This window comes from Opisthocomus hoazin, chromosome 2 (assembly GCF_030867145.1).
Source record: "Opisthocomus hoazin isolate bOpiHoa1 chromosome 2, bOpiHoa1.hap1, whole genome shotgun sequence".
NCBI classification, from domain to species: Eukaryota; Metazoa; Chordata; class Aves; order Opisthocomiformes; family Opisthocomidae; genus Opisthocomus; species Opisthocomus hoazin.
Window position 1 is genome coordinate 129,576,940 of NC_134415.1, and position 27,431 is coordinate 129,604,370.

The 27,431-nt window shown below is 45.7% G+C and overlaps 1 protein-coding gene across 1 annotated transcript in view; it reads right to left on the reverse strand.

Annotated features, from left to right (window-relative positions):
- Positions 1-3,687: 3,687 nt before the first annotated feature.
- Positions 3,688-27,431, reverse strand: part of MSRA (methionine sulfoxide reductase A) — a 317,905-nt gene continuing 294,161 nt past the window's right edge. The window contains exon 6 of the mRNA XM_075415036.1: positions 3,688-4,535. Coding sequence (XP_075271151.1) covers positions 4,371-4,535 — 165 coding nt within the window. The 3' untranslated portion in view covers positions 3,688-4,370. The remainder of the gene's footprint in view (positions 4,536-27,431) is intronic.

Genomic DNA, 27,431 nt, shown 5'->3' on the forward strand with positions numbered 1-27,431 from the left:
AGAGTAGGATAGTGAGAAATAAAACTAAATCTTAAAAACTTCTTCCCCCCACACCTCCCTCCTCAACTTCATTCCCGTTTCTCTGCCTCCTCCCCCAGCTGGTGCAGGGGGATGGGGAATGGGGGTTGCAGTCAGTTCATCACACGCTGTCTCTGCCACTGCTTCCTCCTCGGGGGGAGGACTCCTCACACTCTGCCCTGCTCCAGCGTGGGGTCACTCCCAGGGCAGACAGTCCTCCATGAACTTCTCGAACGTGGGTCCTTCCCACAGGCTGCAGCTCTTCACAAACTGCCCCAGCGTGGGTCCTTCCCACGGGGTGCAGTCCTTCAGGAGCAGGCTGCTCCAGGGTCTGCAGCTCCTGGCAGGAGCCTGCTCCAGTGCAGGCTCTCCATAGGGTTGCAGCTTCCTTCAGGCATCCCCCTGCTCCGGCGTGGGGTCCCTTCCACAGGCTGCAGGTGGAGATCTGCTACACCATGGACTTCCATGGACTGCAGGGACAGCCTGCCTCACCATGGTCTGCTCCATGGGCTGCAGGGGAATCTCTGCTCTGGCATCTGAAGCACTTCCTGCCCCTCTTTCTGCACTGACCTTGGTGTCTGCAGAGCTATTTCTCTCACATCGTCTCACTCCTATCTCTCAACTGCTGTCCCACAGCAGGTTTTTCCCATTCTTACATGTGTTATCACATAGGCACTACCACTGTCACTGATTGCCTTGGCCAGCAGCAGGTCCATCTTGGAGCCGGCTGGCACTGGCTTTATTGGGCATCCGGGAAGCTTCCAGCAGCTTCTCACAGAAGCCACCCACCTGTAAGCCCCCTGATACCAAAACCTTGCCACGCAAACCCACAACACATCACAGTTGGATGCTGTTCTTCCTCAGGTGATGAGGGAAGGCTTCCAAGGATTTCCAAGAGGCTTGGGACTTGCTTTAGCTGTGATAAGGATAGGGCAGCAGTGAAATTCCTGTCTGTGTCCTGGACTGACTTTCACAGGGTATTGCAACAGTGGACTTCATGAGTTGGGTGCTGTAACCTTTTTTGGATCTTGAACCATGTTCTTCTCACCAAAGACCTCAGATGCTGGTCCTGCATCAGCTTTCATCTTCAAATCTGAGAAGTGATGAAGCCTATCAAACTCTGAATTGATGTTCTCTTTATTTAGACCGTGCCTATGTTCTCAGAAGAAAGAGGAAACTCTGTGGGAGAGTAAATTTCAAACAGTGCCAGATCAAAAGTATAGCATCAAAGATATTGAGGCAGCCACTCCCATCTTCCATGTGGGCAAAGGTCATTTACAAGACCAAATCCAGCTTAAAAAACTCATGTATGAGGCTGGAGCACTAGCATTTCACCTTCACTGATTACATCCCCCATATATCTTGGTACTTTCAGGAGCAACTGCCAGGGGTCAAGGCCAAAACTCCACCCTACAGTGACTCTGTAATTAATTCTGTGGAGGCATAATCTTTTGGTGTGGGCCTATCTTAGCATCAGTGGATCCATCTATGCTGATTTCTAAACCGACACTTCATTTCCATCAGGACAGGACTTTAAAAATCTCACTGAGGTTCAGACTTGAGACTGGATATATTAAGGACAGAGTGGTGCTTTCTCCGAAGACTTTCCAGCTCAAAGCAATAGCTACAGTGTGGAGTAGGAGGGGAGGGAGAGGAAAGGACAGAAGGGAACCAAGCCAATGTTTTATGAGCATCCGAATGATTCAGCATATGAAATGTTTTGCCTTGCACGTTGGAGCAAATCAGGAGTTATCTCACTGAAGTCTGAATTACACAGAGGTTAAAAACGCGTAGGATGAAAGTAAGGATTCATTTTCCCCTCTCCTTTGCTTTTGTGTCACCTCACGCCTAGGAAAGTAGATGCAAGCGCTGGTTTCCTTGACAGTGACACTAGAACAATTCAGTGGCACAACACGCTAAGGACAGGCGATCGGTTACCACGGCAACTGGAAGTTCTGAGTGTGATGTGGGCACATTTTGGGGCACCTCCAGAAAGAGCCTAACATGGAAATCCTGCCAGAGGTAGCTCCTCTCAAGCTTGCCCCAGGTATAAAGCTGCTAAAAGGACAGGTTTTCCTCTGGCTTTTGACTGGAATGAACTAAGGTGAGGAGCAAGAGAAGGCAGGGAGCTAATTTCTTTGGCACAGGCTGTCTTTGGATAAAGCAGGCAAGAATTCAGCAGTGGATTTACAAGCCCAAAGACTGACTAGCTGATGCATATTTTCATTCACTCCAAACCTGGAACAGGATCTGGTCTCCTGGGTGGTTACATGAGATGTTCAGGCCTTTCTGAGATGAAAACCTGAGCTGGTGAGCAGAGAGGAGTGCCATGGAGAGCTATCCAAAATGCAATGCTGTTGATTTGTGTCTCTGGGTCCGTACCATCTGCCCCTCAAAGACAGCTTTATGCGCTCTGCTGCCCAGAATTGACACATCAAGGCGGGGGGGAGGTTCCTACAAGCTTTCCCTGAAGACAGCACATCTGCAACAGGACTCACTAAGGACACATGTTCTGCAAACTCAGTGAGTAAGACAACCTCCAAAATGGGAAACGCGTGAAGGGCTCAGACCTACACCTCCTGTTGCGCTGGGAAGCATTGCAAGGAGCAGGTTGGAGGGGTGGGACAAACCCATCCACATCTCTCCTACTGAAGCTGTTTGTCCCAGGATGCACCATAGCACATATGTAACCCATACAGGATAACCCCTGCATCCCCTACATCACAGAATCACAGAAGCACAGAATGTCAGGAGTTGGAGGGGACCTTTGTGGGTCACCCAGCTCAACCCCCTGCCCAAGCAGGGTCACCCAGAGCAGGGGGCACAGCACCACGGCCAGGCGGGTCTTGAATATCTCCAGAGAAGGAGACTCCACGGCCTCCCTGGGCAGCCTGGGCCAGGGCTCCGTCACCCTCAGAGGGAAGAAGTTCTTCCTCATGTTCAGCTGGAACTTCCTGTGCTTCAGTTTGTGCCCGTTGCCCCTTGTCCTGTCGCTGGGCACCACTGGAAAGAGTCTGGCCCCATCCTCCTGACACCCACACTGCAGATATTTAGAGGCATTTCTAAGGTCCCCTCTCAGCTTTCTCTTCTCCAGGCTGAACAAGCCCAGCTCCCTCAGCCTCTCCTCGTAGCAGAGATGCTCCAGTCCCCTTACCATCCTCGTACCCCTCCGCTGGACTCTCTCCAGTAGCTCCTCATCTTTCTTGAACTGGGGAGCCCAGAACTGGACACAGTACTCCAGATGGGGCCTCACTAGGGCAGAGTAGAGGGGAAAACATCCTTTGGCTGTAGCTTTTAGTCTCCACTCTGAGAACCCCATCAATTAAAGGAAAATATATTTTGACTCTTTCTGGCTGTGCCGCTATTTTGACTGTACACGTACCGGGGCAGAGACTGCCTGACATTACTTTTCCACAGCACCTGCCATAATGAGCTCTGGTCTTGGTGGGGGCTTCACAAGTTACTGAGGTACAAATAATCAATCATAGGAATAATTATGTTACAGTGTGGCCAATATGAATTCTACTCCCCTGTACTGTCATGCATGATAATACGGATTTAAAAGCCCTGGTGTTTAATTAGCAGGCTGCAGCCTTTTATAATATCTGATACTTATTTTAGATCTACCCAGATCTATACTTAGAGCTACGGAACGCACCACAGACAACATTTTTCTTTTATTTTCTGTAATTTATTGTAGCGCAGGAACCAAAGTTGATTTCTTTTTGTGTTTATACAGTTTTAGGAACTGTCAAGCATAAGTATCACATTACAATTTTTACTTTTCTTACTAAATTGTAGCAGAAAATAGGCACTATAGGTGATACTGCATGTTGCTGTGAAAGAGGAATTGTGAGAGAATTACTGATCTTATAAATTCACCATTCTCAAAGACACCAAATTATGGGGTTGTGATAGTTCAGATGAGCTTGGGCTCAAGCCCTCCAGAAGTCAAAGCTCCCATAGCACAAGCAAATTTATTAACCCAGGAAAATGAGCACCTCTGAACGCATTAGCTATGCAAAGCAGTTAGCAGGTGCAACCACCTCCTAATTCATCCTTTTAGCAGCATTTCAAGCCAAACTTTTACAAGTTTCTTTTCTCCCCAGATCACAAGACTGCAAGGAAACTCGGTGAGCTGCAGAGAGCAAGAAGCTGTATTTGCCAGCAGGCGCGATTACTGCCTCTGGCTTTTACTGGAGGTGAATAGTAAACTGCCCAGATTAAAGAAAGCCACCCTAACAGGCTCCCAAATCTTTCTGCTCTGAAGCTGCAGGAGTATCATAACCCTGATCGGGGCTGTTGGTCTTTAAGCTCCCTAAAACAAAGCGGAGGCAGTGGAGCAGCGCAGGCTATTTCTTGATCCCAACAGGGCAGGAAAGCCCGGTTCCCCCGAGGCCGCAGTATCCGCCGGGGTTCTTACTGAGGTACTGCTGATGGTAATCTTCAGCGTAATAAAACTCTGGAGCCTCCCGGATTTCTGTTGTGATGGGACCAAAACCGCCCTCCGTCAATACCTGTCAAGAAACACGATGGAAAGCCATTAGTGGCTTGCTGGCTTCTCTGCTGATGAATGGCGTTAGGTTTTCTCTCAGCAGGAGCCACAGACATCTCTCAGCGCTTGGACCACATTTGGAGCACATCCCTGAAAGCCCTTTATCCTTGCTCTCCTGTTATTTTAGGAGGCACTGCAGGCACCAAAGCAGGCGTTGGTGAGAAGAGGTAGTGCACCCTCCTGTTTTAATGGCTCATTTGTTTAATTTGCTATGGCCGCACATTCGTTCTCTCCTCTTTATTGGCCATGCCAGGCAGGGATGTGGTGCCATCAACAAAACCAGAAAACAAATGTGAAAGGCAGCAGAGCACACTTTGATCAAGCCTGGTCAGGTGTCTTGCAGCATCCAAGAACTTCGCCTGGCAGGTGCCTCACCATTGAAATGTGCTGTCCACCCCAAATGTCCTTAGCCATGAAGAATTTCTGGGTGAAATTTTAGGCCCACTAATGACATTGAGAAATAAGAGCATTCGGGCTCTTTTCACACAGTTGCTGCAAACACATTCTTCAAAAATAACAATTCCATCATGACCACAAAGGTATTTTTAAGGCAAATTATGGCTCATTTCTGAAAGATTTGCCAATACATGGACCAGGAGAAATAATCGCTTTGCAGGAGAAGAAGAAGGAATGTAGGTGGGGATTTTAAATTAGACTTTAATTTCTTTCTGATATCCCTTAACTGAATTTGAAACTCCTGAAAGGTTTCTGACAGAGGAAATTTCTTTCTAACATGAGTTGCCATGACATTTTATTCTGCTGAGTTTTCCTTTTCTAAGGAAACTGGTAAGCATCAACATTTTGGGATCAATTCCCATCTCAGGGGGGACATAACTTGTGGTGACTGAAGTCCACGATAACCTAATAAGCACTTTAATTGGTGTCAGACTACTGCTGCAAAGCATACTTGTAAAGTCCTGGACATAGAATTGCATTGCTGTCAGCCAGACTTGACAGTAAGATCAACTGTAAGAACAAAGGGTTAGCATTTAAGATCACCAGATAAATATGTCTTCTCCCATCATACTAACAAATAAAACCAATAATAGCAAATCCTCACACAGAAACACAAAACCAGAGCTGGTAAACCTGTTGTAAGTCATCAAGTCCAACTTCTTTCATCATGATACAACAAATGATAGCTGTCTTACTCCCAGCAAACATTCGTTTAACTGTTTCTGAAAGATCTTTGGAGATGAAGATCCTTCAGTTTCCTCAAGAAGGCCATTCCAATATTGACCATCCTGCTGGAGAGTTTCTCCTAAAGCCTAGCCCAGTTCAGCCCACCACTTTCGTTTAAACCCATTTTGGTGGTACGCATCATGGATTTGGAGAGGAAATCATTCCTTTCCTCTTTACAACAGTCTTCTACATAATTGGTGGCTGGGCAGAGGGAAAGATGAAATGTAACGGAAATTATGCTTCTGCACAGCTTTAGCTAACACTTCAATAATAGGTGATTATTTGGGACCAAAAAAGTCTTCAAATTTATTAGAACACGGTTTCCTAGCTCCTGCTTCAGCACAGCTAAGTACAGACCGCAGTCAGAGACCACTGGCTGGACTTTGTAGAACGTTAGTCTGATTTATTCTGGTAATTTCACTGTCTGGAGGATATACTTTGCTGTATCCATTTCTCAGTCAGGAACAAAGTAATAAGATTGATACAGAATCCACGACTGACCTCTCTGGGGAGCCCTTGATTTCCCCACCCTACATTTAAATTCTCAGTGCAGGTTAGGGAGATGTGGACTGGTTAATTCATTGTATTTGAACACAAGCCCAGTTTCACAGAAATTTGGCCTTATGTTCCCATGTAAAATCAGCAGTGTTTTTCATCTTTGGGACAGGCTTTGTCCTAAGTGAACCAGATTATTTACCCATCGGATGTGTGAGTGAAGAAGATAAAAAATGTGCAGGTATGCATCACAACACTTCGGCAACAACTGCCACAAAGAGGTGTCAACATGACCGCTTTCAGAAAGCAGTATTTCACTTACTTTCTAACATTCCTAGCAAAGAAAAGCACTTTTTAAATCATCTTCACTCCAGAAAGATGGCACAGGCTCTGTCATCATGGGCATTAGTCATTTACTTGCTGCTGTAAATGCATGTAAAATTTACTTCCTCCCCTTAACTGAGTCATGAGGATGCTGCTGGAGGGATGGATATTTTTCTACTGTGCAAAACAGTATTCGTTGCAGATTTTCACCTGGGACTTTTCCATCATTGGCCTAATTTTGTCAGTTAGAAAATCCATTCTGTTCAATAACATACCACAAGAGGGCATAAACATCATTTATCCTTTTCAGAATTACTAACAGTCTATTAAAACACCGCAGGCTGAATAAAGCAGAAGCCCAAGACAACTCATTATATTGCACTTTGGTCATTAGCAAAAGATACCAGCACTGCTGTCAGAAGTAACGGGAACCCCAGGCTCCGACACTCTGCCAAACACTACCTTGAATGTTTTGATTTTAAATGGGAAAATATTTTCCTCGCACCGACTGTGCCGATGCAAAGATAAAAACATCACTGGGAAAGATGATGAAGTTCATGATGTGCTGGCTCCGGTAGGTGTAAATCAGCCCTCTCTTGATTGATCTGCTGCCGCCGAGGCAGATATAATTTGATGATAATCCTGTTTTAGCAGACCTTTTAGTCCTCGCTGTCTCAAAATTCCTGAGCCATCCGACGTGACCTCCCATTACGATGCTGCAGCCGACAGAGCTACTGCAGGCTTTGCATGCAGAAACAGGAAGCAGCAAATTAGGGAGAGTGTCATTAACCCTTGGCACCTTTTCCTCAGTGCAGGAAATTTTTAAGGTACTATTAGATCTTTCCCCCCCAATATTTGACTGTAATTCAAAGACAATTAATTCATTAATTCATTCAAGGGATTTCTGCAGCTTTTGTCATAGGAGATGACATACAAGAAGCTCACAATGATCCTTTGAATAATTAGAATTCAGCCCTAAAAACCTGGCAGGTTTGACCAGCAAGAGGCCAAACCAAACCAGAGCCGGCATCTCACCCAGGTGTAGAGGACACTGGGGACATGGCCAGCTCAGAACATCGGGATAAGTGGTGGTGGAACAAGTTGGAGCCAATGCCGGGAACCTCAGCACTATGACTTTTTTAAACAGCCTGTACTTCCAGCATATAAAATCACAGAATCATAGAATCATTAAGGCTGGAAATGACCTCTAAGATCATCAAGTCCAACTGTCAACCCAACACCACCATTCCTACTAAACCATGTCCTGAAGTGCCACATCTACACGGTTTTTTGAACCCCTCCAAGGATGGGGACTCCACCACCTCCCTGGGCAGCCCATTCCAATGCCTGACCATTCTTTCAGTAATGAAATTTTTCCCAGTGTCCAATCTAAACCTCCCCTGACGCAACTTGAGGCCACCAATTTTGTTTAATGAGTTTCCTAATTTATTATAGCCTGTGAAAGATTTTTCCTGCTGTTTACTATCAGCTTCTTGCCAGCCATGCCACTGCATCCTCTGCTGCAAAAAAATATTCCTTATTCACTTTCTCCATAGCGATCTTGATTTTACACCTCTGCCTTAATCCTGCTCATTCGTTTCTTCAGCAAACTTCCCAGGCTTAGACTCCCCACTTCATAACTCCAGTCGGCCTTCTCACCCTCCTCTGCATCTTTTCTGGTTCTTTTTCACTGCTGCATTCAGATGAGGTGACTGGAATTGCATTCTATTCAAGATCACCACAGATTTATTCAGTGGTGTTCTTACATTTTCTCCTCTATTCTCCATCTCTTTCCCAGCAATTCTTAGCATTCCACTTGCCTTTCTGACCTCTGCTGAGCACTGAGCAGACATTTTCAAAGAACCATTTGCAATGATGCCAGGACCTGTTTTGCTGGCTAATTTAAACCCATTGTCCCTGCACTTGACTTTTATCGACATGGAATTTCAGCAGCTGTTTCATTGCCCAGACATTTGATACTGTCAGATTCTTCAGCAACTTTTTGTAGCCATGTCTACTTTCGCTTACCTGGAATAACTCTATACAGTCAGCAGTTTTGGCACATCACTATCGTCTGTCTCCCTTTTCCAGCTCTTTTATGAGTATATTGAACTGCAGAGGTTCCCAAGACCCGCGTCCAGGCGGGTCTTGAATATCTCCAGAGAAGGAGACTCCACCGCCTGGCCGCGGTGCTGTGCAGCCTGCTCTGGATGACCCTGCTTCGGCAGGGGGTTGGACTGGATGACCCACAGTGGTCCCTTCCAACCCCTGATATTCTGTGATTTTGTGATTCTGTGGTTCTGTGAACAGACAATGGAATCCTGGGGTGCATCAAGAAGAGTGTGGCCAGCAGGACGAGGGAGGTTCTCCTTCCCCTCTACACTGCCCTGGTGAGGCCCCATCTGGAGTACTGTGTCCAGTTCTGGGCTCCCCAGTTCAAGAAAGATGAAGAGCTACTGGACAGAGTCCAGTGGAGGGCTACAAGGATGATGAGGGGACTGGAGCATCTCTCCTATGAGGAAAGGTTGAGGGAGCTGGGCTTGTTCAGCCTGGAGAAGAGAAGGCTGCAAGGGGACCTAATAAATGCTTATAAATATCTGAAGGGTGGGTGTCAGGAGGACGGGGCCAGACTCTTTGCAGTGGTGCCCAGCAACAGGACAAGGGGCAATGGGCACAAATTGAAGCCTGGGAAGTTCCAGCTGAACAGGAGGAAGAACTTCTTCCCTCTGAGGGTGACGGAGCCCTGGCCCAGGCTGCCCAGGGAGGTTGTGGAGTCTCCTCCTTCTCTGGAGATATTCAAGACCCGCCTGGACAAGGTCCTGTGCAGCCTGCTCTGGGTGACCCTGCTTCAGCATGAGGGTTGGACTAGATGACCCACAGAGGTCCCTTCCAACCCCTACTATTCTGTGATTCTGTGATTCTGTGATTCTGTGACTGGAAGCCACTTGGATATGTTGTGCTGAAAACGTGTGGCTCATGGAAGCTTAGAGAAGGGGCTGAACCCACTCATAAACTTGACAAAAAAAGCTTTGAAGATGGTTTTGTTAAATGAGACCATTTAATTTTCTGATCAGAGGCATTAGTAAAGCAGCGGAGTATTAATTGGTTTCCAGCATTTTGTGGCTTTCAATAAAAATAGCATCATCCTGTGTTTGATTCGATACTCACTTTAAAAGCAAGCTTACAGCTGTACTCAGGCCGCTGCAAAATCCAGGTTGTCTCGTGCCTCAGCAAGTTACACGAAGCTGCTGCATTTCTAAGGGCCCCTCTAAAATCACTAGTGTTGAAAATATTGCCGAGCATCTTGACACTTGTGACAGCTCGTGCTTCTGTATCATCATTCATCCTTGATGTAAAACTGCAAGGCAAGTAATCTCACAATGCTGAGTGCTCCAGCCGGGAGAGCCTATTTAAAATCTCTAGGGTTGCCCCTTTATCATATCGGCTACTCAAAATTTCATCTCATCAGCAGCAATCCTGAAACTCAGCCCCGTTTCCAAAAGCAGGAAGAGAAGCTGCACTATTTCAGGAGAAGGCCTGCAGGAATCAGTCACACGGACTCGATGCTCTGCAGGATGGGAGCTATGCGTACCTCCTAGATACATGGTTCCTGCGGTATTTTTAACCAGAAAACAAATTAACCGACTTTGCCAAGTTTGTGGATTAGTTGCTGGCAGGCTCGGGAGCAGAAATTCAGCAATACATGCTCTCCTGGTCCAGAGTAACTAACTTTGGCCCAGAGGAACTAACGCAATGAGTAGCGTGAGGCCTCAATAATGTGCAATTGAGAAAGAATGTTTTAGCTTCTCCTTCATTTGCTAAGTGTCATGTAGATCTACATCTCCTTTTCTGCAAGACAACCTGCTCCGCCGTATCACTTCTCAATGATATTATTATTTTAAATCGTTTCCTTTGTGCTGCCTTAGCTGGCTGGAGCACCTCACTGCACTCAACTGTTATTCCAGCGAATATTAAAATTCAGTTTGCTGTGCTGGGTCCAGTCTTCTCCACGTCTCTTACTGACGTTGTCTCTTCCAAACTAATTGATGCCTGTGACCTCTACAAAGCCCTGGTAAGGGCTGAAATCATGTCTAGCTGGTAAAATCTGCATTTGCACCCGTGCAGGTGACCTCCTTTTAGAAATCATGTGTTTATCCACAGCGAGCCAGACGGGAAGAAAGATCCTGCCAAGGAAAACGTGGGAGCAGGGGCTGGCAAGTGCTGAAGTCCAACCCCAGCTACCACACCAGGCAGCGGCAATAGACTGGGACCAGATACCCACTTTCTCCTGTTTCCAGTTACCTCTCTGCACAGTGGATTCGATGTTATTGATATATTTGATAGGTTCTGCAAGAATTGATTAGCTAATGTTTTGCACAGGGCTTTGGAGTACAACATAATTAGCTAATGCTTGCACAGGGTTTTGGAGTGCTATGTAATATCTAAGTATTATTCATATCCTTGCAGGGAAGCTATCTAGTCTCAGAACTCACTTTGCCATGTGCCTCTCGCAAATCAGGCAGGATTGAAAGCGGGAATGATCCATTTATGTTGGTATAAATTCTACCTCCTTCACAGCGCGCATATGGATCTAAAAAGCAGAAATGGTGAAACCCATTGACTTTACAGCTTGTTTTGGTCTTTGCTGGGGTAGAAAAGCAGGTGCTATGTGACTACACTATACATTTGAAGATGTAGACATCCTACAGTGACTACACATAACCTGGTCAAAGAGGAGAAATGCTGCTACATGGGCCTGCTGGAATTGTTCATACAAGCGTATTCTTCCATAGCAGCACAGGGAGAACACAGATAAGAAGGAAACACAATAGAAACTTAAAAGATGGTTGTGCAAAATCCAAACTGAATAATCCGGATTCTCACCTATAAAACTCCAAAACTGACTTTTTCAGAGATTTTGCCTATTGACAAGCCCCACACACACACCACGGAGCACGTCATCTGAATCGAGTAAACAGGACCTAGCCAGAGGCACAGCTTCACAAGCCTTAGGGGAAAGCTGCACGTATATATATAGTCTGTTCCATTGGTTTCAATATCTGCTTTCTCTGAAATGCTATTCTCTTAAATCCTTAGCTTGAAGGAGGCTGTTTGGTCACTCATTCCTGCCAGAGGGGAAAGAATTGCTGGACTTGGATATAAATCAGACCTGCCAAGGTAAATCACAGTTGGCCGATAGCCTGGCTGTTAACATCTCTGAGGCCCCAAGTGGTTGTGCTCAGAGGGTCTAGGAAGGATCAGGAGTGCAGTTAGTCTGATATTTCCTACAGTTTTACATCTCAGTGTACTTCCTCATTGCCCACAACAATCAGCTGTGCCAGCTGAAATGGCATATTTATACAGACAGACTTCTTTGTATCTTCTAGCAATGGGAAAAGACGAACGTTGAATTTGTCCTAAATTGTATTAAATAGAATGGATAGCAAAATAAAATCTGCAATTCAATTCTATTTTTTCCTGTTGGATACTGATCCTATGAACACGCATAGAAAGGAAGTTGTATCCTGCTCTCTATCATATCGATCTAATTCTGGATTCAAAGCTTTTGCTCCAGATACTGAGTGGTATAACAGGATCAACTTGACCCACAGTCTTTACAAGCTTGACCTTCAGAGTAGAGCTTCCTGAATACCCATCCTGCCTTCTCTTGAGGGAAGAAAGATGAAAGTGAAGAATGGCACCAGAGGGCATTTAGGAGGTATAGGAAGATAACATTAGCAAAGATAAAAGACATCTTGCTCAACCAGCATCTGGGAACTAATTAGGTGTTGAAGGAGCCATTGAGAGAGATGGAAATTCTGTTTGTCTGGCCAATTTTAACGCAGCCAAACAGCCTTTTACTGTACATCCTGCATGGATAATTTATGATGGCTAAGAAAAGATATCCCCTGTTCTAACTTTCAGTGATCTAAAGATAAAATCTATTCCACTGTTTGAGACAGCAGACTGTTCTTCACTAATCGCTCATCCATCACACTCATATTCCTGAAATGAAAAATGGCCAGGTCCAAACTGCGATGGGGCCACCGATAACAACCCACGTAAGGAGCAGTGAAGCTTCATGCAGAATCTTCCAAGCCGTTGCAGACCAGGACTGGTATCTTCACATGGTGCAGTCCTGTACAACTCTGAGAAGCTACCTAGGGTCCAAAAGCAGTGTAATGATAAGATCAGGCAAATCTACGCTGCCTGTGAGCAGAAGAAAACATTCCACAGATAAAGACCGTGTTGACAAGACTTTACTGCTTCCATTAGCTCAGTTATCTCTGAACCACGCTTTGTTGCAAAGTGTAGACCAGCCTGTGCGATGCAAGGTGCTCCCTTGTGTGTGTATGTTTGCAATAAACGGAAGTCACTCCAATTATTTTTCATTCAGGGGAGCTGCGATGTAGAAGCAAAAATGCTCATTTCACATATTTAACATAGAGGGCTCAGTTCAGCTCTACTGTTACATTGCCATAATTTTATTTTTCTCACTGGAGCCACCACTGGATTTATATCAAGTATTTCTTCCAGGCTATATAACCATGACAGTTTCTCAGGAAATGAATTTTTAAGAGGAATAAGCAACTTATCTTTTCCTACTCTCATCCTCAAAAATCCAGAAACTGCTTCTGTTATAACAGGAGAGAAAAACTTTCAGACAGAGATCAAGTATGAACATTTATTTCTAAAATCATAAAAATTGGTATACTGGAGTACCCGCAAGAAAATCATTATAATGGAAATTGTTGGGCAACCTGTCAACTCTGCCACTTATTTTGCCTCTAATAACAAGCTCTGTTTTTCTGTCCAGGCTCTCATGACCATTAGTGTATAATGCTAAACCATCTTATCCCCAAAAACCTGGGAGAGTATTTGCATTGTGCTCTCCACCCGCTTTAGAAGATAGAGCTGTTTGCGCTGAAAGCCCTGAGCCTACTCACTAGAGCAGCGGGACTATCACCCCGCTCGCCTCCGACTGTCCTAGTGACTTTCAGCAAAACAAGTGCTCCCAATCTCTCTTTCCACTTCTGTTTCTCATTCTTTAAAATGGCACTAACGCTGCTCATCTTTTTTTCTTCCCTTTTGGCAGGGCACATGCTGTTTCTTACAATGGCCATACATGCACCACTTGGCGCAATGAGGACCCTGACCGAAGTTGCAGGCTCCAGTTGCACAGTTCACATAAATATGAAGAAAGTTATCATACAGTATGCCTCGCAGCTCCTAGGTCAGCTGAGACTGCAAAGGCAACTCTGGCCTTACTGAGGTCAAGGGGATTTTGGTGATACCCTTGTTCAACCAACCTTTCACACAGCCACAGGAGAATATTCTAGAGAGGAGAACCACACCCCTTGAATGTCTATCACTCAACTTGCCTACTAAACTAGCTGTTGTTACCATTGAAGTATTTTCAGTCCATATTGCTGGTTTCTCATATAAGGAAAGACTGCTCTCAGAGAGATCTAAGGTGGACCTAACACTCCTAGCAATTTACAGCAAAATTATTTGTTATATTATACGTTAAACATTCTAGCCAAACAGAATCATAGAATCATTTAGGAATCATTTAGGTTGGAGAAGACCAATGAGTCCAACTGTTAACCTAACACTGCCAAGTCCACCACTAAATGATGTCCCTGAGCGCTACATCTCGTCGTCTTCTAAATACTCCCAGGGATGGTGACTTCACCGCTTCCCTGGGCAGCCTGTTCCAGTGCTTGATGACCCTTTCGGTGAAGAAAAGTTTCCTAATACCCAATCTAAACCTCCCCTGGCACCACCTGAGGCTGTTTCTCCTCTTCCTATCACTTGCTACTCGGAAGAAGAGACCGACTCCCACCTCACCACAACCTCTTTTCAGGTAGTTGTAGAGAGCGATAAGTTCTCCCCTCAGCCTCCTCTTCTCCATGCTAAACAACTCCAGTTCCCTCAGCTGCTCCTTATAAGACTTGTGCTCCAGACCCTTCACCACCTTCGTTGTCCTTCTCTGGACATGCTCCAGCCCCTCAATGTCCTTCTTGTAGTAAAGGGCCCAAAACTGAACACAGGTTTCGATGGACAGCCTCATCAGGTATCTCTTGTGCTCAAAATGCATCTTAAGGGGATGGAATGATAAAGGATGCTACCTGTCCCTCGGAAAGGAAAAAATCAAAAGCGTGTTACTCTGGTTTTCTTAAAAAGAAAGATTTCATTTATACAACACATACAGGACAGGACAGTATGCAACAGAGTACAGAAAAGTGTCTAAAACTGTCTGGGTAGTTTCCTTGTCTTTGCCATGGAGATAAAGCACAGAATGGGAGAAGAGGAGCAAAGAGCCTTGGCTCCATCCCCCAGGCATCTGCAAAGAGAGAGGAGATGGATCCAGCACGAGACTGCTGCGGCCACCATTCACTGTCTGACCCACTGCGTGTCAGATGAAACATAAAACTGAGGTCCTTCCCCACAGTGATAAAGGCAGGGGGGACTCCTCAGCAGCCAATCTCAAAGATCAGTGCAGCTAAAATTTTGTGGAATTTCCAACTAAAATTCCCACTCTGGTTTGAAATGGAAACCGGACTCCTCTGCGCTAAAACACATGGTGTCAGACAGCTGCTGCATTTCCAGCACGGGTCTTTCTGACCCTTCTGTCTGAGCAGCTGAGTTCGGTGGATATTTTCTGGATTTTTCAGACCACTTTAAAGAGTATGGATCCTTCAGGATGACAAATTGTTTTTGTTACCAAATACATGCATAACTACTACTAAAATTATATTTGAAATGGTTACCAGGGAATACAATTTTAGCCCATACCAAAGACTGAAAAGTCATGAGAAAATGAATAAGGCACGTTTTAGTCAGAAGATAAGTAGTTTTCCAGCTACTATAAATAGAAAAGGCTGGAAGAACACACCCGACAACAAGAAGAAAGTGTGAGGAGGGTAAAATTCCACAGTGTTTTGGCTTGGGACTTCAGAAGGTAGTGAGTATGAGATAGTGTGAAATACAAAGAAGCCTCTGTTGTTTACATCTGAAGTTTAAAAGTGGCACAGTGTGAATAAACAAAGGATGTTCCATGAAACACTGCAGCAGTGATGTACTCACTCCGTTTGAGTTCCAGAAATGGCATGTAAATAGAGGCATCGCCTTCTTGTTTAAAGAGAGAAGGAGGTAAACTTTAAAGCTTGCCTTCCAGAAAATCTCATTTACCCAGATCTTTAGGTTTTTGATAGGCTTTTAAGTGGTAGAAAACACAGAAGCTTAATAAGACTAAGATCTGGATCGTTTAGCATTTGCTTTCAGGTTGGTTAAGCTTCTTACTAACGATAATCGTACACATGCTTTTGGACACCTGAAATAGCTATTTGTTGTCTTTTCTGGACAAAAAGTTTTGCTTTCAGGTACTGGGATAATATCAAGCAATTTACATTTTGTGCAGACGCGAATAAACCATACTGCCATGACAGTTCCACCAGTTAACTGATTATTTTACAGGAGGACACATTAGGAACATTGATAAGGACAGAATCTAAAGATACGTAGATTCAGTTAGATATTCAGAATGATATTTCTCACGTAGCATCAAATGTGATTAATTTTAGTTATGGTATCTGTACATAGCTTTCAATGAAAACATCCCCCGATATTTGACAAATCTTTGATCAAATTTGATTTTAATTCAAAATATTCTAACCTATTCCTATAGCACAGATAGAGGGTAACTTTTGATGAAGTTAAAAAAAAATATACTGTGGTTTGAATTTGCTGTACGTGAGATCTACACTGGAGCCAGCAGATGAAAACACCTTTTGAATAAGCATGTAGAATCCTGAGAATCTCCATACAGATCACTTTGTATTTGCTTATCTGACGCTGAAGCCAACTGATCTCAGAGCAGAAGGCAGGGTAATGCTGTCAGCCCTACACTTTGTTTTTACTGTAGTGAACCTCGTGTATGCAAGGTAGATCAGGGTACCAGAGACACGCTCAGGAGGCTGGCAGGTCTGGTAAGAGACTGACGAGAACCCCCATCCAACTGGAGTGGTATCTAAAGATCAGAAGATGCCTCTCCAGGACATCACAAACGTCACCATGAGGCTTGTGCATCACACAACAGAATTAAACCCCAGAAGTCAGCCCATGTACCAAACCAGGCAAAACTGATAAAGCACTAAATGGAAATGGGCACCACTGGGGTCAAACAGAAGCTACTAAATCCAGCATCACTCACTGCATCACCTTGCTAGGGCCATATCCAAACACACATTCCTCTGAAATCAGCTCCACAAAAGCTATCTAGGAAGATCAAACTGCTGGTGACTTACTAGCAGAGCTGCACAGGACAAAATAATACACAACTAATCCAATTTCATAGAATCACAGAATGGTTTGGGTTGGAAAGGACCTTAAAGACCATCTCGTTCCAACCCCCCTGCCATGGGCAGGGACCCCTTCCACCAGACCAGGTTGCTCAGAGCCCTGTCCAACCTGGCCTTGAGCACTGCCAGGGAGGGGGCAGCCACAGCTTCTCTGGGCAACCTGTTCCAGGGCCTCACCACCGTCACAGTGAAGAATTTCTTCCTTATATCTAATCTGAATCTCCCCTCTTTCAGTTTAAACCCATTACCCATTGTCCTATCACTACATGCTCCACGTATCTCTAATCCCCATCCATCTACAGACTCTTTGGTGAATATTTTGGAATGGACTTCATCTTCATTGCAAGCCTTTTCATGAAAGAAAATTGAAAAGATTTGAGTTATTCTTCAGGCATTAACAACCACTTCTTGTGTGAGTGCCCTCAAAAGCAGATGGCTTCTGCCTGCAAGCCGACAGACTGAAAGCACGATGATACTCCTGAGATCTGCAAATATGTGGCAAAGAAGTCAAACTTTGGATGCTAACCCAAAAAGTAGAAATGCGACCTTCAGCCTTTGCAAAGCAAATTCACCTCAACAGCCCAAGCTCTGTGCATGTTGATTCAATACAATTGCTTTCCTTCCGCAGTTTTGAAAACCGGTTACTTGTGCCTGCAGCAAAACTATTTTAGCAGATGAGGGCGCAAAAATGCACTTGGCCAGGGCATCAGCTGCAAAACCAGCAGAGTTATTTCATGCCCGCTGGCAGCTGCCAAAAATGCTGAGAGCAGAGCAGCATACAGGGAAGGGTGACAACGAAAATCCTTCAACAGGGCAAATCCTACAGCTGCAGCTCCTTCGTGCACCATCCCCGAATGAGCTTCCCCTGTGCGGCTCCGATCAGACGGCTGCTGAGCACCGCAGAGAGCAACGCGTTACAGAATCACAGAATCACAGAATGTTCAGGGTTGGAAGGGACCTCTGTGGGTCATCTAGTCCAACCCCCTGCCAAAGCAGGGTCTCCTACAGCACGAGGCACAGGACCTTGTCCAGGCGGGTCTTGAATATCTCCAATATTCAGGGGACCTAGCGAGCTATCTTCCAACTCCACATACCTTTGATCAGCACTAGATCTCTTTCACAAGCCGCAGTGCTTTTTTCACAAGCTATAGTGATTTCTTACTAAAGAGGTGCACCTTAGGCTTATAGAAGAACAGCGGTGAAGGAGACCTCCAGAGCTCCTTTAGCTTATCCAACCGCCCCGAGCTCTACCTACTCTTCTTGGAAGAGTTTAGATACAAACCACTCTCGTACATTTGATTAGCAATCCTCACCACAAACATAGCCCACAGGAGGGGCTTGGACGTTTGAATGCGATTCACAGTCAACAAGTTAATTTGTCAGGAAGCTTAGGAAATACGAGGCCATCTCGGACTTCAAGGTCGAATTCCACTCATCGTATGAGCCTCCTAGCACCGACGAAATGGATTTATGCGCCTGGAAAGGAGATTCGGATTTGGCCATTAGTAAAACAAAATACCAAACTGATTGTAGCTGGATAGGAAGCAAAGAAAATGCAGGGAATGCACTTTACATTTCAGCGAGAACCTGGCACTTGCAGCACATCATCTCCCTGCCAGCTACGGAACAGCAGTGACTTGGCAGGGGTTCGATAGCCAGATGTCATCCTCATCTGGTTGTCTTGGCTCGGGCTGTTTGTTTGAAATGAGCAGCAAAACAGAGCGAGTATGGGGTCTTCCTGGTGCTACTTGCAGAAGAAATAGGAGTAGGAAAGGTCTTTGGGGTGCTGCCGTAGTCCTCCGAATCTGGCACTGCTCTGCACCGTTTTGTCAAATTTACAGCCCTCGCCAGGCAAAATCTGGGAGGTGGAATCAGAGCTACCAGGCCAAGAACCAAACGGGATATAAGGATTTGCTTGACAGCTGTCTCTGCTCGGGTGATGAATACAGAACAAATGATCTCCCCGCGTACTTCCCTGAGGCGGCTTTGAACACATTTCAGCGCTCCAAAGTCCTGGGTGCTTTCCCCAGGGATAAAACGCTGCAGTTGTATTTCTTTGTTCAAGAATCGTCTCTCCTCCACCGTAAATTTTCGGTTGGTTGTTTTATTTAAGGGGAGGGCTCGTGTGTTTGCTGCATTTCTATTCTATTACCCTAAACAAAAGCAAGGAGAAAAACATCAGGGTAGTCCTTGTCTAAAACCTGCTGGCTTTCTGGTTCGTTGTTACTTAACCTAGCCCAAGCCATTAAAGACGGACTGATAAACACGGAGGTATGCAGCCTGACATTACGTATTCCTCCTACCACATGGTCCTTTAGATACAGCAGAAGAGTTGAACTAACGGGCATATGTTTGCGAGGGTTTTGATGTGGCAGCGAAGTCACAAATGCCTTTAGACCCGGGCAACAAAAGAGAGAACGACACAGCATCCTCGCTAAGACCCCACACGTGACTAACCTTATATCAGAAGGAGAATTACTTTTTAAACTGGAAGCCTGATAGCGCACGTGTATGTTTGTATACACATCAATATGTGCGATAAGGAGGCTGCTTTGTGGCAAAACCTGCCAACAAACCCATTTTTTTGTCGCCATCTGCTAGGAAGAGAGCAAGCACCTGTTCGGAGCAGCTGCTTGAATGCAGAATGTAGGTAAGAGAAAAAATCAGTTTCATTTTGGAGTTGGCCTGCTGCAGGTAGCACATGGCTCTCACCAACAAGGATGCCAAGTGGTCCTTTTTAGGCTTGTCCTGATTAGGAAGTGGCTAGCTTTATGAAACCTCAAAACTGTTCATTTAGGTTATTACGGCAAGTAGAGAGAAACGATGGGGCTCCCCTCATCGCACCCCCCAGCACCTCACCAGCCTCTGTTGGGGTCTCTGCCCTCTCCCCTGCCTTTTCCTTTTTTCTGAGGCAAGAGCACAGGGAAAGCTAACAGACCATTTGGAGATGTCGTGCGTGGCTCTGTGCCTCTCTTGGCATGGCAGACTGCATCGGGACATGTTGCTCCGAGGAATCACAGCGTCAGCAACACCCCTCTACTCCTTCCTTTGGAGAACAACTGCTTCCCTTTCGCTGCCTCATTACATCCTTCGCAGTGTGGGCCCTTTGAGGGTTTTACGAGAAGAAAATGAATGGGCTCAGTCCAAGTGCTCACTGTGATCAAGGTTATAGGCACCAACAGATGCCAACCATAGAATTAAAGAACCATAGAATCATAGGTTGGAAAAGACCTCTAAGATCATCAAGTCCAGCCGTCACCCCAACACCCCCATGCCTGCTAAACCATGTCTCGAAGTGCCACATCTACACAGTTTTTGAACCCCTCCAGGGATGGAGTGGACTCCACCACTGCCCTGGGCAGCCTGGCCCAACGCCTGACCACTCTTTCTGTGAAGAAATGTTTCCTTATATCCAATCTAAATCTCCCTTGATGCAACTTGAGGCCATTTCCTCTTGTCCTATTGCTGGTTACTTGGGAGAAGAGACCAGCCCCCACCTCACTACACTCTCCTGTCAGGTAGTTGTAGAGAGCAATGAGGTCCCCCCTCAGCCTCCTCTTCTCCGGACTAAACAGCCCCAGCTCCCTCAGCCGCTCCTCAGCAGACTTGTTCTCCAGACCCCTCACCAGCCTCGTTGCCCTTCTCTGGACACGCTCCAGCCCCTCACTGTCCTTCTTGCAGTGAGGGGCCCAAAGCTGAACACAGCACTCGAGGTGCGGCCTCACCAGTGCCCAGTACAGGGGCACGATCCCTGCCCCAGTCCTGCTGGCCACACCATTGCTGGTACAAGCCAGGATGCCGTTGGCCTTCTTGGCCACCTGGGCACACTGCTGGCTCCTGTTCACCTGGCTGTTGACCAGCACCCCAAGGTCCTTTTCCACTGGGCAGCTCTCCAGTCACTCCTCCCCAAGCCTGCCAGGCTGTCACGTCTCCGGGGGAAGTAGTTGGGGTCCCACCTTCTAGGCAACTCGAAGTGGGCAGGAGAGATACATTAAAGCATTTCCCACACTCTTTCAAGTGATATATTACAAGTCAGCGTGGCTTCTCCCACCGTGCCTGACACCACGGACGGTCTCAAATCTGCTGCCCTTAGTCCATGCTTATGGTATCTGTGGTGCCACTGAAGGAATAAGGTCATTCAGTTAATTTTCTCCCAGTCTCCTAAGCATAGTCTGTTTCTGTCGAATTTTCTTCAGCTGGTGAATATTGTGCCCCACAGCCAAGCTTGTCTTGCACAGCCCATGTGACACAGCCGCTCACCTTATGAAAATGGCCAGCATCTGCCCATCCCAGCGTGCAAAAGGGCTTCTGGGCTTAAAAAACAGCAAGTCTGCAGGGGATATCCCTGTTCCTCTTTACCACTCGGCGCTACATCTAATAATCGCTGGGGGAGGTATCATAGCACTATAAGGAGCTCCTGTCTGCATCTAGGTAACAGCAACAGGAGGTCAATGCATGGGGTTCCTTTGCACAGGGAAAATCTGCAATAGGCACTGAAATTTAGGAGCCCTTTTAGGCCCAAATACCTTCCCTTTTTCTCTTTCCCTCTTTTCCCTGCTTCTTCAAGTTCTTCAGCCTCTGTTTCTCGTCTTCCCAACCCCTCTTACCTACCTGTCCTTCTTGTGCTTTGCCCTATGTCATCATCCTGTGCTATGAGGAGGACAAATATTTGGCTCACAGAACCTTTTCATAAACAGCATGTCCGACTCCTTCAATCTCGGAGACTGATATTTTCTTAAATGGCAGCAAAGAACTGGTCTGAGCATCACAGCATGCTCAAAGGTGAAAATACAGAGGCTAATGCACAAACATAGACACTCTCTTGAGCAACAAGGGATATTCCCAAAGTGGTTTTGTGGCTCCAACCTCTGCGGTCTGCATTACAATTCAGCTGGATCAAATGCTGATCAAAAAAACCCCTGATTCCTGGATGGGAAAACACCCATCCACCTTGGGTTATGGAAACCCGAGCAAGTATGTGAGGCTGACAGAGAAATAACATTTCTTCTGCTTGTAAAGGAGTAAATTTGATCTTGATGCAATGAAACACACATAAAATCACACAAAGCCATTCCACAGTCACTTCTCAGTACAAAGCTGCACTTTAAATTGTGTGTTTTACAACAAATTCCTTCGGTCAAGCAGGAATTTTTGTCTTAATGCAGATTTATAACTGTAAGCACATCTGTAAGCATATAGATTCATGCCTTATGGGACATGCCTAATGGGCTCTGAATTCACTCTGGCTCATTTCTTTGTAAAGCGTTGGCTATATAGTGGGAGAATTGAATGGGGTCTTTCATTGATGGATGTTTTTTCATTTTGAATTTAAACGTACCAACTCAGATCGCGGGTTATTATTGCCATGAGAAACAACAACAAAAAAATGCAAGAGCCATAGATTAGGGAGTCAGTGACACAGAAACATTCAAGGACAGGATGAGCTAATTAATGTTACCCTCTGCCCTCTAAATTAGCCATATATTTACTTAAGTGCTTCTGCTCACTGCTAGCCAAAGGGCAGTGATGCAGGAGCATGCAGAGAGGGTAAGTGTGGCTGTCCTAGCTCCTTTTAGCCAACAAAGACAATTTGGTAGTGAGATACACCTCGTTCTGTTTTATATGCTGGGTTTCACTGCTGGGTTTGGGCTGTCTGAGAGGAGACCGGGATGTTGAACAGCTTAGCGATGCCATGTGGAAGAGAATGGGAAGAAGCCATTAGAAAGAGGGGTGCTGAGCTCAGCGTTCATGAGAGCAGAAATCAAAAGTGTCTATGCCCAGGCATGAGAGTATCCCACCAGGAAAGCTTTGCCCTCGGCACAGCTAAAGAAACACAGGCTAAATCCAGCCTTGAGAGCAGCCCAGGTGCCAGCAGAGCTCTACCACAAAGCAAAACCGCAGGTGGCACCCCAAAATACTAAAATATCAACATTCTTCTCATTTTTACCACTCGCAGGCACTCAGATGAAGAACCGTCAAGTCGGGGAACAGCTCCGTCTTGGAAACAATCTAGCAAAAAGTCCTAAGTCTCCTCCCTTTTCAAAAAAACTCCAGCAACTCAAAGTGAAAAAAAGGAAAAAAAAAAAAAAAGCCTTGTTCATGCTGTTACAGTTTAGGAACTGCTGGCATCCCTGTCTCCGAAAGGAAGGGGAGCGGAGAGCTGACTGCTCGGCAGCTGAGAACGTGTGTTCTGGAAGCAGCACGCCTGAGCAGATGGTGAAATTATTACTGCCAGTAAATGTTAGAGTCCTCTTTTTTTAAAAAAAACTTGAATTCTAAACAACAAGGGAAAAATAATTACAAAGAATACATGAAAGCAGCTTGATTTCCTTTCTTTTTGTTCTCCGAAAGCCTCTTGTGTCTTGTTCCTTTCTAATACCTAACGCTGCAAAAAAGTGGACGTTCCCTGGGCTTGCTGGATTAAAATCCAGCAACAAGCGCTTTGTTCTGGCGAGTTTAACATGACCGTTGTACTTAAAGCTGTGTGTTCACTGGGAAATCAGAAGGTGCAGGATCATGTGCTGTGTACAGGACCTTAAAAATGAGATAGAGGGAAAAGGAGGAAGGCTGTGGCTGCATATATCGTAACTATATATGTAGGGTCTGTGCCGGCTTGTGGTGTTACAAATAGTCCTTGGGCTAAGCAATGGGAATTATCCTTGGGCTATGCCTCTGCCTTGCATCATCAGGTGGTTTTGATTTCTCTCTGAACCTTTCCTCATCGCTGTCTCCTCTGCCAGCCCCTCTCCAAGCTCTGCAGGCTGTTGACCCAGGGACTGGGGTCTTCACTGTGTCAGGCTCCCGGTCCCAGCTCCCTCACTGTGTCCGAGCAGCCCTAAGCAATTTCTAATCCCATTAGAGCTCCTGTTCCCCTCTCCCCATCCCAGCTTTCTCCTTTCTTTCCCCCCTTTAAAATTCAATTTCTTTCATTTTTGCCTTCTAGCCAAGCAGCTTGTTCCTCCTCTTTGCATTGGGTGCCACCGCTTTAAAATCCCAAAGAGATGCGGGATTTTTTGGAGAACCCAGCTCCCACATTTGCAAAGAGCAAACATCAGCCGCAACAGTAAGGACCATCCCTGTCGCTCCGGTAGCAACGGAAAGCAACGGGGCACGCGCAGCCAGAGCAGCACGACGCGTACCCCGCAGCGTCTTTTGAAGGCTTCAGCTGTTCAATGCTGTGACATCTTTCCCAAATGTGTGGGATTTTTTTTTAAAAAAAGCCTGTAAATCAAGAAAGACGAGGGAAATTTCCAAAGGGAGATTAAACAGGGAAAAAAAAACCAGAACACGCGCAAAAGACGCCCCCTTCCCCAATTTCAGATCTCTGCTCTGCAACAGGGAGATACCAGGGCTTCTCGTAGGCAGGCTGGGAGAAATATTTTAGTATCGAAAACAACATGTTTTCCTCCAGCTTCCTTCACTAAACAATTTTGGCCGGATCTTTAAAAATATCAGTCTGAGGAGGCAGAAAACTGGCATAGAAAATTTCACCCCCCAAATTAATGTTTGCCAAAGTATCAATCAACTGAGGAAAAGATTTCCGAGAGGAACTGTCAGACATCCCTAAAAGGGGGAGCAACCAGCTCCACCTGCAAGACTGAGGTTGGAAGTGACTTCTTCTCTTCTACCCATTCACTAGTTTAACAGTCAACTTCTGTTAATGCATAAACATTTTCTTTAATGTCTTTCCGAGCAGTCAGTAGAAGGTGACTGGCAGGGGGATGGCTCCGTCTGACTCCTCTACAGGAGACGCAGCAGCAGCTACACGCTCTCGACCTCCTGTATAATGTGAATTTAGGAGCATGGTCCACTCCACAGTCAACGTCAACAGCCATCCACCTCCAGAGAGTAGTTCAGTCCTCCTAAAATTTGCCTTGCCATCCATGGAATCATAGAATGCTTTGGGTTGGAAGGAACCTTAACGACCATCTAGTTCCAACCCTCCTGCCACGGGCATCCAGAGGTCCCTATACTGCTCCATGGACCACAGAATCACAGATCACAGAATCACAGAATGTTCGGGGTTGGAAGGGACCTCTGTGGGTCATCTAGTCCAACCCCCTGCCAAAGCAGGGTCACCTACAGCAGGCTGCACAGGACCTTGTCCAGGCGGGTCTTGAATATCTCCAGAGAAGGAGAATCCACAAACTCCCTGGGCAGCCTGTGCCAGGGCTCCGTCACCCTCAGAGGGAAGAAGTTCTTGCTCCTGTTCAGACAGAACTTCCCAGGCTTCAGTTTGTGCCCATTGCCCCTTGTCCTGTTGCTGGGCACCACTGAAAAGAGTCTGGCCCCATCCTCCTGACCCCCACCCTGCAGATATTTAGAGGCATTTCTACGGTCCCCTCTCAGCCTTCTCTTCTCCAGTCTGAACAAGCCCAGCTCCCTCAGCCTCTCCTCGTAGAAGAGATGCTCCAGTCCCCTCACCATCCTCGTAGCCCTCCGCTGGACACTCTCCAGCAGCTCCTCATCTTTCTTGAAGTGGGGAGCACAGAACTGGACACAGAGATCCCATCATTTCTATGTTCCTGTGTTCTGTGCACCAGTCAGGTGCTAAAATTTCTGACCTGGTGAGTCTGGGACAAAGCAAATCAAATTTGCAATTAGAAGACCAAGACTCCCCTTGTATTTATATGGGACCATACAGGAAAATGAATGGTCATAATTTGCTAAATTCTCAAAGATTATTATTATTATTAGACATGAAACTCTCTTCTTTGAAAGTCAGATGTGATTTTTCAAGGTGAAACCTAAGAGTAGTTAAGGAACAAGACTTTAATTTCAGTTATAATAATTTTGAGGCTTTGTAGGGATATTTTCGAGTACAATCACAGCTCTTATCCCTCGACAGTTTCCAGGAAAGAAAAGACAGGAGTAATTGAAATGTTGCATCTTCATTCAAAGACTCCACCACTTACCAAACAAAACCGAAATGAAGGGTGCCGAGAAAGTCAGCAGTGGATGCTTGCGTGAATACTTCTCTCCTTGAGATACAGCACTTGTATCAAGGACGCACACCATCAATAACGACAACAGCAGCATTTGTCTTTGCAATTTAAGTGTATTCAGAGCCCGCTACTTCAAATGCTTGCTTAAATAATAATCGCATAAATGGAGTCGGACAGACATTGGTCCTTGCCGTTAGGCGATGCTAGCTTCTGAGTTCAAATGCTGAGCATTTTACCTGCGTAATAATGGATAGTATTACAAAGTATTGTGTTGAAAAGCAAATATTCCTACACATGAAAATACCCTGTTCTCACCGAGCGTGAACCTGGCTTTCTCTTTCTTCTGTACTATATGACTGGGATTTGAAGAAAAACACTTGTGACACTCGTGGGATCGCACTTCATGTGAAGTTACTAGGGAACAGGGCAGGTTTGGGGTTGGTTTCTTTTATTTTAGTTGTTATTTCTGCTAACTGAGGACACTTAGATTTAAGATCGACAGCGCAAAACCAGATAACACGGAACACTTTAAATGCATATCTGAAATACCCAAGCACTTCTCGGCTGATCAATAAAATAAAAATCAATCGCAACTGAGGAAGTGTGTAAGAGATTTAATACCATTTGAAAATGACACATTTTCAAGGTGATTTCCACATTCACTAGGAGTGGCAAAAGAACTGGCTGGGCCCAGAAGCAGTTCTGAATATCTGTTTTGTTATCCCATCTTAAAGCGCATTTCCTGAAAGCCCCCTCTGCCTGCCTACTAAAAGCGTTTGCCTCCAGCTACTGAAGGTTTCTTATTATCTTCTCTGAGCCTGGCTTGTGGAAGGCAAATACCCCCCCCAGTTCTTTCTTTATAGGGTTTATAAAGTGCCATCGTGTTCATTAAGAACAAGGCCAAACTGTACTCCAGGACCTCTGTACACCCCCAAAGGTGTGATATTGTTTTCACGATTCCCCTGAGTGCATTCAGGAGCCATGTGAAGTAAGTGTGCCTGCTATGGCTGTCTTTACAAGCACTTGCTGTCTAAAGCCTATTTCATAGCATGACAAAGAGACGCTTACAGACCTTTTTAAAAATATCACAGAATCACAGAATCACAGAATGTTAGGGGTTGGAAGGGACCTCTGTGGGTTATCTAGTCCAACCCCCTGCCAAAGCAGGGTCACCTACAGCCAAAAACATCACCAAAAAATAAAAGTTGCTGTCAGAGCCTTCATGATAAAAATTAATGTGTGATCCCACAAAGTCAACCCAAGATTTATGAGTCTGCAGATGAGAGGCTGGGGCAGGCCTCTTCTCTGCCTGTGCCTCCATTCGCCTACTTGTAAAACAGATGTTATGACATCCCTACCTATGGACGAGATGCTTCACAGCTAAATTGTGTAGCACAAGGACACTGCTCGACCTCATGAGTGCCTCAGCGTTGTCCGACCTGGTGAGGAGTCTCTGGAGATGCAACCAAGACACACCTTTTTGCTGGAAAAAGTGATGATTCTTATGCTAACCTTCCACCTCCCTTCCCTCTAGTTAGGATGCATCCC